General features: G+C 41.4%; 1 protein-coding gene across 19 annotated transcripts in view; it reads right to left on the minus strand.

Annotated features, from left to right (window-relative positions):
• Nucleotides 1–7,278: 7,278 nt before the first annotated feature.
• TRDN (triadin) overlaps nt 7,279–12,552 on the minus strand; it is a 322,289-nt gene continuing 317,015 nt past the window's right edge. For 18 of the 19 annotated variants that reach the window (XM_075924088.1, XM_075924085.1, XM_075924084.1 and 15 more), the window contains 2 exons: nt 12,145–12,183; nt 7,279–10,480 (listed from right to left, as the gene is read on the minus strand). In XM_075924088.1, coding sequence (XP_075780203.1) covers nt 10,335–10,480; nt 12,145–12,183 — 185 coding nt within the window. In that variant the 3' untranslated portion in view covers nt 7,279–10,334. The remainder of the gene's footprint in view (nt 10,481–12,144; nt 12,184–12,552) is intronic. The other variant, XM_075924079.1, reaches the window with a different exon arrangement.

Genomic DNA, 12,552 nt, shown 5'->3' on the forward strand with positions numbered 1-12,552 from the left:
GCTAGGGCAGACAATGTTAGTGTGGTGATTTTTTCTGAAAAAGGATGTAAAAATGAGGCCCCCATGCCTTTCATTTCTCAGCAATGTTGTGATCAGATTGTGAGTAAAATATGTTTTCCCCAAATGCCAGCCTTTCTTTCTTTCTTTCTTTCTTTCTTTCTTTCTTTCTTTCTTTCTTTCTTTCTTTCTTTCTTTCTTTCTTTCTTTCTTTCTTTCTTTCTTTCTTTCTTTCTCTCTCTCTCTCTCTCTCTCTCTCTCTCATGCATCATCACTAAAGCTCTGTGGGCTGAACATGGCCCCAAGTTCCTCCACTGGAACCTCACCGAATGCAACCTCCCCATATGGCTCTCCCCGTCCCTGTCAGAAAGTGGCACAGCTCTTTTTGTGGAACTGTTTCCCTCTCCTCTGCTAGGTCGAGGAAGGACCCAAGGGCTGTGTCTACTTTCCTTGAAAGTAGGAATAAGGGATCCTCTGGAAAAGGGCTTATTTTCCGGACAATCGCGTCTACACTGGCGCTTTTCTCCGGCAAAAACCCCGAGCCGGAAAAAAGCGGCAGCCATGTAAATGCAAATGCCGCGGGGGATATTTAAATCCCCCGCGGATTTGCAATTCCGAAGTGTCTCATTAGCATCCCTTTTCCGGAAAGGGATGCCAATGTAGACACAGCCACGGTGTGTGCTGGGGAAGGGGAGAAAACTGAGCGGGTTGGAGTGGAGTAGTAGATGGACATCCTCTTCAGGCTCCTACAGAGCCTCGTAGGCCACAGGAGGAGCTGCAGTTGGGAGAACCTCTAGTAATGTGAGCTGGTCTCTTGTGGAATTACTGAGGATCTGCCAGCTTTGGGGGTAGACCCTGTGGCCTCTTCTATGGGTGGGAGTTGCAAGGCCCCCCCCTCACAGAATCTCACTGAGATTCCTCCCCTAGAGCCACTTCACGTGGGCTCCAGAGGAGGAGGAGATCATCCGGCCATGGCTAGAACATTAGCCGGTGCAGCAGGTGGAGGTGAGTTAGCGGTCTGTTCTGGAATGAAATAAAAAGCAGCACCTCTGACCAGGTGAGCCTGTGGCAGCTTGTTCTTGTCAACAGAACCAGGAATAGAAACCAGGTCTCCCAACCCCCATTCCAGTACCTTAGCATCTAGCTTTTGCCAATGGCTTTTCATAAAGTCCCCACTGCATTATTTCAATGACTACACAGGGTGCTAGTCCACGGAAAAATTAGGCGTAGTTTATCCAGTGAGACAATAAACTGATTGACAGCCAGAGAGGCCTAGATAGTATTGCATGCTTTCTTCAGAAATTGAAACAAACTAGTAACTAACTAAAAGGGAGGTGTCAAAACAAACTCCTAGGTTCCTATGGACCAAAACTTCGGCAAGGTTTGACCTGCACAAGCTGCAGGATTTGCAACAATCCATGTCCCATTTTTAAAACCAGTTCGGTGTATAAATAGCTATGGAAGTTGTGCAACAAATTACTGATGTTACACCTCCCAGTTGGATAATTGTGCCTGGAAATTATTTGAGGTGATCTGTTGGGTAGTTGCCAGGACCAGCTAGGTTGATGGGTGCATGGCTTTGCAAGCAGGTGGAGAATCTGGGACAAAGCTGCTGTCCTTCGCATCATCCCCCTGAGAATCAATGGGAGTATTACCATTACCGTTAACAGGAGGAGGATTGAGCTGTCGGCTGCAGTGTTCTCCCGAAGATGTTGTATCTATGTCTACGTCTAGACTGCATCCCTCTGTCAACAGAGGGATGCAAATCAAGCATGTTGAAATTGCTAATGAAGCAGGGATTTAAATATCCCATGCCTCATTAGCAAACACATGGCCACCCCTTTTTTTTTTAAATAGAGTTTTTTCGGAAAAAACCCAGCAGTCTAGAGGCGGATCTGTTGAAAATAGAGCCTTTTTTTGACAGATCCTGTATTCCTCAAAAAATGAGGTTTACAGGATCTGTTGAAAAAGGGTTTATTTTTGATAGGTCCACATCTAGACTGCCGGTTTTTTTCGAAAAAAAAAACTCCATTTCCAAAAAAAGCTCTGGCCATGTATATGCTAATGAGGCACCGGATATTTAAATCCCTGCTTCATTAGCAATTTCGATGTGCCTAATCTACATCTCTCTGTTGATAGAGAGGTGTAGTCTAGACACACCCTATGCGTGGAGTGAGTTTTATCTTGGGCACCAATACTGAGATCATGGGTGTTTGTTCGGCTGTGTGCCACCATTGCACTCACCAGTTACTAACAAATATATTCATATGTTTGAACGATGAATATGTTTGAATATGATATTTGTTTGTAACTGGTGGGTGTCACGATGGAACATATCCGAACAAGCGCACATGACTTGAATATTGGTGTACAAGACAAAACTCACTCCCCTCATGGATGGAAAATCTTAAAGGGAACACTGTGACCAAATCTGCCACCTTAGAAATGCCTGGCAACCCTTCTCCTTCCCCTTGGGCCACAGAACCATCCTAAGCAGCAGGTAGACAGGTGGGCCAGCCTCCAGCTCCTGACGGCTTGAGGAAGGTTGAGGGGGAAGGAAGCACCTGATGATGATGGCAGCTGGCAATGCCGGCTGTCAGAAGCCCCACAATGGCTGGAGGCATCAAGCTGGCCAGCTGGACAGGCAGGAGACAGGTGCACATGCCCGAAGACACAGGGGTATAGTGTCTGGGGGCAATGCTGGTTAAGCTAGTTTTCTGGCTATTTAAATGCTGGATAACAAAGCTTTCACTGTATAATATGTCCACCATATTTGCCCTGTTCACTAAACCAGTTACTCTCTCAAAGAAGGAAATCAAGCTGGCTTGACATGATTTGTTCTTGAGAAATCCATAACGGCTGACAGTGACCACCCTCCAATCTCCAGGTATTCAGAAAATGAATGTTTTATATATTGTTCTAATAGCTTCCCAGTAATAAAGCCTGGTTGACTGGTGTCTAGTCCCTGGGCTCCACCTTCCCCCTCCTTATAAAGATGGGCACTAGGGTAGCCTTTCTCCAGTCTTTCAGGGCCTATTCTTTTTGAATTTTGAATTAGAATGGCCTACCATTATTGTCATGTCTCTCCAATTGAGGCAACGGGACATCAACAGCCTACTGTAAACCTGCTTTGATTAGCTTTTCTTAAATCACTGTTCTGCAGCATTTCCAAGCAAAATTAAATGTACCCAAAAGGCATTGTTTGCTGAGGTCTGACACATACTAGAGTTTAATCTTCTGTGACATTTAGCATTTTGCAACTTCATTGTTAATGTTCACTAATTTGCTGAGTGCTTTTTTTTAAACAAAGGTATTAAAAAAACCAATACCTCCCCACAATTTTTCTCTGGTGCTCAGATTTTCTCCCCCTTTTTTTATAGCAGCTTCTCAAAATATTAGTGAAATAGTCAATAATTTAATAAAGAAAAATGCATCAAGGACTTGAGTCAAATGCACAAGTGCTGGATCTAGGGGTGCTGCACACCCCCTAGCTTGACGTGTTTTCATTATATACAGTTGCAGATTGGTTCAATAGCTCCCAGCATACATTATAGAAATTGTTCCAGCACCCTGGCTTAGTGCCCTTTGAAGTCAATACAAGATCAATGACACCAATGGACCCTGGATTGGGCCCAAGTGAGGCTATCCTTTTTGGCAGTGTGTTCTGAAAAACAGGCTTGACAACTACAAGGAAGGGGACATTTTAGTACTAAACAAGAAGATACACTGCAGAGTTTTAAAAATTGCAAACAAACCCAGACATTTTCTTTTAAGATTTTTTAAAATTCTGCTGCCTAAAATCATTTCTATATTTTGCTGTTTTGTTTAAAAGCATGACCCCCCACTAACGTCATTTGACTGACAATTTCATAGTTTCCTTGCTCTGCTTTACAAATTTCCTGCATATCTCATTATGCCATGGTGGGCACCATCATTCTCATTGGCTGGCCTTTGGTTATATATGCATGTATGGCATCAGAACATACTGTTAACAGCCACATGCTTTACAATGGCCCATGTAGCAATGACTCATTCTGTCCTTCTCATTGCAAACAAAGACTCTTCAGAGTGGTCAAAGAAAGATACATCATTTCCCTTCTCTGCCCCCCCAAAATAGTCAGTTGCGTTAAGAAAGGGTGGCTTTGCCAACTCTGACAAGATAAGTTAGCTACAGAGAAAGAGATAAAACTTCCATCAACTCATCTTCTTGGTTGGTTTTTGTTTGTTTGTTTGAAAACTATGCCTGGCTCTAATTTATTAGCATGAAGTACTGGGCTTCTATCATGCCTTGTTCATCTTCTGAAAGGAAAAGCATGGAAGATGGCTGCTATAATTAATGGGCAGTTACATCCCCATAGTCCTGTCACCCAGTGCAAATATTTTAAAATAGAGGTGTGTCAACATCTCTATTGTGTGCTCCTTTTAAATAATCTGATGAATTCTACAGGGCCATCATTATGTGATGCCTCTCCATTAAAATAGCAAGAAGCAGATGGGATTGTTTCAGTGTTTCCTCCACACCAGCTGCAATTATTCAGTTTTGGAGTTTGATTTCAAAAGGATTTTTTCCCCCTTTTCCTGTCACATGCCATATTGATTACAGTAGCTAGAACAAATGTACTGACAATTAGGAATAAGTCGTGAGATAGTTTTAGGGTTGCAGCAATGAGAAATATCACACATCAGGAAAGGTCACTCTTTTAGTTGCTAATCTTGTCCAATAATTTGTGTGTTCTGATTGAGGGTAATGCTACCTCCTGTCCCTAGTTTGAATAAATGCTATAGAAATACAGAGAACAATAACCAACATATGGCAGGCAATGAGACATAAGTAGGGATATTGACACACTGCTGCATGGAGGAAAAGACATGCACAGGAATCCACACATCTAGCCTGTTGTGGAGGCAGGAAATATATAGGGTTAGACATATAGTTGCCTTTGCTAATTCAAGGCATGATGCAGCTCCTGGTCTGTTAAGCAAACTCAGATGGCTAAGGAAAGCTTTTCACACAGAGCTGAATAATTTGCTGCTTCTCCTATTTGGCTGTACAAAAGTTTACCAGCTTTTTTTTTTGGAGCCCTCCATGCAGGATGAACAGGTGTTCTGAGCTGCTAATGGCTTGTATCCTGTCAGCTCTATGGGTAACATTGGTCTCATATTTAGAAACCTTTGCTTGTTCTTGTTTCTGGCAAATGGATAAAACGATTGACCACCTCCTGAGCTGGGTTGAAGTTAGAAGCTCCCTTTGGAAGGCCCTCAGCTTTGGCTGGACAGTGCCGTGCAGGGCTACAGCAGTGCTTTAAAGGGCCCGGGGTTCCGGTCACTGCTGCTGCTGTGTAGCAGTGATGGCAGTCCAGAACTCTGGGCCCTTTACATCAACATGCCTCGGGGCACCTGCCCCCTTTATACTCCCTATCAGCAGCCATGCTCTTGCCAGAGAAGGGGGCACCAAAGATAATCCCATTTTCTTGCAACATCTAGTTTAAAGGGTTATCGAGAAGACTGGCAGTCTGAGTGCATCCTTGGGCTGGATAAGGGTGGCTGTGCAGAGGAGTGTAGGATGTCACCGATGTTCAGGCTACACAGAATCCACTACTAAGGTACATCTACACTGCACGGCTATTTTGAAATAAGCTACTCTGGAATAGTTATTCCAAAACAGCTTCTCTTGAAATAGCACATCTACACTGCAGGGAAACCTCAAAATTAGTCCGAGGCAGGCTTCCCTAATGTAGATGTGCTATCTCAGTTTAGCAGCACTGGGGAGGAATAAATTAAAATGGCTCTTGTGGGGGCTATTTTGAAATAGCAGTAGTGGAACATCTACACACACCTTATTTTGAAATAGGTATTTCAGAATAGGCATTATTCCTCATAGAATGAGGTTTACAGATTTTGGAATAAACCATCTGTTACTTTGAAAGTATTTTGAAATAACAGAATTTATTAGACGCTGTGTAGACACTCACATTGTTATTTCAAAATAACGCTAGTTATCTAGAAATAACGGTGCAGTATAGACACACTCTTACAGCCATAGTTAGCCTGTAATTATGGTCAGTGGCACAATCCAGGATCTATGGCTCTGACAAGAAGACACCTTTGCCTGCTCAATACTAAATTGGACCTGTAGATACACCAGCTCTTGAAGAGCAGACATCAATCTTTAAGTACGGGTGATTATCTAGTTTTGAGCTGTCCGTAGAGAGACAAAGATTCATAGACCCCAGAGAGAACCAGCGTGTAACTATAAACAGAACCCTTATCCAGTGCCGGACCGAGACATACTTGCGCCCCAGGCAACGGGCACGCGGTGCATGTGTGGCTCTGCCTCTGGGCGCGTGGTGCATGTGTGGCCCCGCCCCTGGGCGCCCCTTGCCACTTCAATCAGGTGCCCCCCATAGGTTGGCACCCTGGGAAGCTGCCAAGTTAGCCCCCCCCTTAATCCAGCCCTGCCCTTATTTAACGGGTTCTTCTGCAGAGCAGCCTCTTTTACAATGTTCTAAGAGAAGGTTTCAGCCTCTGTGCTGGAAGAAGCTTGAAAGTGGACTCACTTTTGCAGACGGTTTGGCTGTTGAGGATGATAACTACTTCCGAAGAGCAGGAGCCTCAGATCAGTAGGCCGCTCTGGCTGGAACACTACCACCGAATCCACGTGTTCTGAGTCCAGCAATGCTGAATGCCAGCAGCTCCCACTAATCTCAGCTAGAGCACCTCTCAAAATAAAGGTCTAATTTTGCAGACAAAATAATTATATCCTGTCAATGACAGTATCAACAAGATGGACAATAATAGACTTAAAATCTCCTCAGTGGAAGCTTCCACCTAGCTAGCAGATATCACAAAGTTTTGTTACCCTTGTCACTCTCTGTCTGCTGGTAAGAGGCCACACAACCCATTGTGTGGACTACAGACTAGTCACTGGCAAGAACATTTGTGTTTTAATATGTTTCATATTGACATTTAAATTATACTTTTCATTATTTGCATGATTCTTATGTAGATCTGTCATTAAGCCTTCTACACAACAAAGTAGAATCCATAAGAGATGTATGATAGAAAAGATTCCTCTTGCTTTGTAAGGCTGAAAGGAAACTGTACATCAAGTTCATCTTCCATGCAGAAATATTCTCTCTCAGGAATTAACTGGCAGTTATAAATGCCTTACCCCTTGATCATCAGAATGTTGGTGTGTATCTACAAAGTGGTTGAACCAAGTTATTTTTACAAATCCCATTTCTCCTTTCTTGAATTTATAAATAAATCCCATAGCCAGAGGCAGATAAATCACATTTTATTTTCCAAAACTGATTATAATAAGCATACCTTTTATAACATTTCAGTCTGATTTAAGGAAAGCCATGCAATTCAAGTAATTTGTTGCTAAGATTTCAGATAAATGCAGTTTATAAAAGTCCAAGGATAAGGACAGCCATTTTGACTAAGTAGTTTTTATGTCAGTGGCCAAGATTAAGAAATGGTCGGATTTACATCACTTATCCTCAGGCCCACTATCATAAAACAGAGGGGTGGGAATAGAAAGGGGGGGGGGGGGGCAAAACAGACAGCTGCCCCAGGGCCTGGTGATTCAAAGGCACCCAGGGCTCTGGGCCACCATTCCTGCAACTGCAGCAATGGTGGTAGCCATAGCCCCAGGCTCTTTAAGTCACCACTGGATTGCTGCATGGCACTGTTCTGGGCAGATGATTGCTGTTCTGGGCAGCACTAAGGACTGGGGGTAGTGTGGCATGCTCTGAGTGGTGCAGAAAGTTGGCTGCCTCCAGTCCCATGCCTTCCACCTGAGAACGCATCCCTTCCAGGAGCATGGAGCTGGGTGCCCCCATCTTGCCCAGGGGCTGTGGAGGTTGTCAGTGCCCCTGCTTGTCCAATGAAGCAAAGACCAAATGCTTTACTTCTTCAGAGACAATTTGATACTTAATTGAAATGTTAGAGGAACAGGCTCTTAAAAAATGCTTGTCCTTCCCAAATCAAATGGGAAAGGAAGAAATAGACATCATGAGCAAAAAGGCAAATTAAGTGTCAGAAAAAACAACTTTTGTATAATTTCACTGATCAGTTGAATTGCATAAACAGATGACTTTATGAAAGTTATAGTCCTTTCATTAAAACAATCTTAGTAGGAAAAATATAGGACAGCCACCTGTGTAACGATAGTCTGAACTACACACAACTTGTGTCAGAGGGGGAATCATGTTAGTCTGTAACTTTAAAGCAACAAGTAGTCCTGTGGCATCTTAGAGACTAACAGAAATATATAGGATCATGAGCTTTCAAGGGTAAGACCCACTTCATCAGATGTGTTGGAGTGGAAATAACAGAAACCAATATGTATATTTTGCAATGTGTTAACCAGTTAACATCTTTATTCAAGCCCAGGGTAACAGTGTCAAATCTGTAGATGGCTCTGCAGTATCTCTCTGTAATTGGGTGGTGAAATTCCTTTGTAGAAGAAAGGCTGCTTTAAGGTGCCATAGGACTACACAATTTGTGGTGAGCACAAAAGATCGCTTGAGGGAATGAGGCCCAGTGTTCCTCCTTCTTCAAATGGGAAGAACAACTGCTAGACACAAGATGGTAGTTGAATTTCTAAATGACTGTCAAATCCATGTAATATGATGGTATTTGTGAAAGACTTGTACCTGCATAACACAACGTATGCTAAGACTAAGTACTCATTTCATATAGTCCACTAAACATCAATCAGAAAGTAATAATTTCCATTCATTATCAATCTGACCCAGTAACCTAAAGGAAAAACTCTACATCCCATTACCTGAGTCCTTGTGGGACATAGTTATCTGAAGCCCATGTAATTCAATCTTCCTGTTGAGATAAACATCAACGTTATGATGATATCTTGAATTATACTAACCTCCTCCCCACAAAAATGGTTTACAGATGTGAGCAGATTTATTTAACCAGTTATCAGGTTACAATTCATGGTATTTCAGATGGTAACTGAGACTGGGGTCACAGCTACATGTTTCACCAAATAAATTCATAAATATAGTATGGAAGAAAAATAGCAGCTTGCAAAAATGCATTATTATTTACATTGCTAGACATGTACAGACAATCACAACAATGATTTACAATCAGACACCTTCACATAGGTCAAGTACCAGCACATCTCTTTTATTTAACATGGATAATTCATTCTGTCCGAAGAAATAAACAAGTTGGCTGAGGCCTGGTATGTTTACTTGCAATGCCCATTCTAAAAGTAATTGATAATACAATGCACTTTGATGGAAACCTAGATAATAACTTATAAGGCCATCAGTCTCATCTAGCAAATTTAAACATCAAGATTTCTTACATTTATCCAATTTTTGCTGATCGCATCGAGATTATATCATGTTGACATTTTTATTTGAAAATTTCATTTTGTGTCACAAGTCGTGTCTGATAATATAGCTTCCTGTCTGACTTTTTCTAAAAACACATGATAGCCAGCATGGTCAATCTGCAGTCTAATGCTGACTTGATAATGACATTGTCCATACAGAGACAGAGGAAGTTAAAAAAAAATCCTTCCCACTCATGAGATCTTCACAGTATACTTCCATGATCTTCACCTCTCCTTTGCCCAGCCCCATCTTGGCTCACTTCCCCAGATCTCAAAATGAGAGGAAAGGTGAGGTGGTAAGATTTTACATACACATAGTAGGCATATATAGCAAGTTTTTATTTCTTGCCTTCAAAGTAAATGTAAATACTCATCTTTAACATAATTTGAATAGTAAACCTCACTGTATTACATTGAGCAGCTTAAAGGTATGTGTGCTTCCTTCTAAACTGGTCAATTATACATAAAAATAGCAGTAGTCATGTAGCACATTTTCAGATTTACTAACGCTTTTTCCTGTCAGTAATCTGATTGAATATTGACAGGATATGATTTAGGATTCCAGGTAATCTTGCAAAAAATGTTGCTGAAAGAAGCCTTGCATTAATATTTTTGCTCTTTAAAATGATTACATGGAAAATAGATGCACTTGAATTCAGAACTGGTAGAGGAAAAAAGAAGAGCAGAAGAGGCAGGAAAATGCACATGCACAAACAAACTGCACAATTTGACAAACACTATTTCAACACCACAGCTTTTCCTCAAGAACAATGTTAATAGTATTTGGATGAACAATGTTCATCCACCACCTCTTTTCCCTCCTCAGTAAGACACTTTCCCAGGTGCGTCAGATCTACTAGATCACATTTCTACAGTAACAAGTACCACTGTAGATACTGAGGACCTCAGTAGATGGGATAAAGTGCAAAATCTCAAAAAAACACCCCATGGGTCTCATGTCTCTTTACTGTCCTGTTTTCTTTGACTTCCGCCCTGAAGTCTTTGGATGACTAGGACTCTTCTCATGGCTGGGAGTTGGAGTAATAGGGAATTGTAATCCATATCCATTGTTTCCATCTAGAAAGACACATTGAAAGAAGCGGACTGGAGCTAGGAAAACACAGAAGACAAACAATTTGTCAATATTCATTGTTTCCAAATCGTGAGCCTGATTCACTACTGTGTGGCTCCAGTTTAATGCTTGTATAACTCCATTAACTTCAACTGTATCACGATGGCATGAAATTGGAGTAATATGGCAGGAAATTAGACCGAGTCATGAAGAAGAAAAGCTGAATGGGCTTTTTAGATCAATTCATGATGTTCAGAACACTCTGAGATTTTTATAGTATAACTGAAAGTGGTCCATATTACATTCAGCTTTCTTACAAAAATCTATTATTTTTCTTAGCTATGGGTATGTCCACACTACCCCGCTAGTTCGAACTAGCGGGGTAATGTAGGCATACCGCACTTGCAAATGAAGCCCAGGATTTGAATTTCCCTCATTCCATGAGGAGTAACGGTAGTTCGTGCCGCGTGTAGCTGCGCGGCACAGGGTTCGAACGAGCAGGGATTTAAAAATGGCGGAGCCCCGCTTATGCAAATGAAGCCCGGGAAATTCAAATCCCGGGCTTCATTTGCAAGTGCGGTATGCCTACATTACCCTCCTAGTTTGAAAACTAGGAGGGTAGTGTAGACATACCCTATGTTCCCTTTAGCTTATTGTGGTGACCAGATGTCCTGATTTGAGAGGGACATTCTTGATATTTGGGACTTTTTCTTATACAGACGTCTATTACTTTCCACTGTCTGTCCCAATGTTTCACACTTGTTGTCTGGTCACCCTACTTTAGCTGTCATCTGTTTCCTGGAATGGCTTCACTGTATGTGGCTAAAAGGCCCTTGAATCCAAGCACTCATGACTCTGTACTTCAATGACCCACTCTGAATGCTCTCAAGAGTTCCATCAAATGTCCATGGTTGGAGATGGGTAAATAATTGTTCCAAATGACCAGCACCATCATTCCTGCAGAACATTGGAATCATATATTGAAATATTTCTTTCCCAGGCTTTCACATGTAGGAAAGTTTTGCTAGCTTTGTGCCACTTGAGACTCACTTTTACAGTCATGCTTTTTTGCCATTACCGTATCAGCTATTTTAAAGGCTCTAAAGAGTATGCTCTTTCAGCTCAAAGAAAAAAGGTAAAATGTCTAATCTGTCAGGAATGCTGAATTTTATAACTGCATTTGAATGTTAATTACACTCTGGAATTAAAGTTGGTGCGGAATGACAATTATATGTTTGGGGAAATGAAAAGAGAAAGGCTGGCACTAGATAGAAATTAGTTCTCATGGAACTGATGTCTGATGTCTGTATCTTATTTTCTTCCTGTCCATTCAATATAAGAAAGTTTAGCTTGTCAGTATGACAGTCTAACATGAAACAAACTGCAGGGCTTCCCTATAATAGAAACTCAGATACAAGATCTGTTTATTGACTGCCAAATCCTATCAAATGGAAGAGCACAGAATGGTTTGTCACAAAGGCCAGTGCATTCAATCTAGTGATTTGTCTTCTCTGGTCTTTTTGCTTGATGCACAGGAAAGTTAGTTCTTTGTCTTGCTCAATATTACACTTGATAACCGTGCTAGATACACTTGACAATTCTGAAAATGACTAGATGACTATCCAACAAAATTTCCAGATGATGCTCTTTGTTATAAAGAACAATAATTTGCAGCAAGGAAGTCAACCAATTACAAACTCACCTTTCTCTTTCTTAATGGAAATTATTTCTGCATATTCTTCTAATGGATATAAAAATAGGAAAGTAAGTCAATAGCTGGTTCTTTTTGTTTTACCGAGCAGGCAACAATGGGTCATGCACTTGTTAGTTCCAAATAAACATTAAAGTGACAAAGTACCAAACAAGCTATAAATACATTTTGGAAAAATTTATAAATAAAATGGAATTTTAACTCTCTTGCTTTTTGTATGTTTCCAGATTCAAGTATAGTCTATCACAATCGTTCTCAAACTTTTTGGCATCACACCCCCTTTTTGATTATTAAGAAACCCTCATGCACCACCTCCTATAGCAGCAAAACTTGTTGAGCAAAAAACAAACAAACAAACCAACCAACCAACCAACCAACCAACCAACCAACCAACCAACC

Source organism: Pelodiscus sinensis, chromosome 3, assembly GCF_049634645.1.
Source record: "Pelodiscus sinensis isolate JC-2024 chromosome 3, ASM4963464v1, whole genome shotgun sequence".
Taxonomy (NCBI): domain Eukaryota; kingdom Metazoa; phylum Chordata; order Testudines; family Trionychidae; genus Pelodiscus; species Pelodiscus sinensis.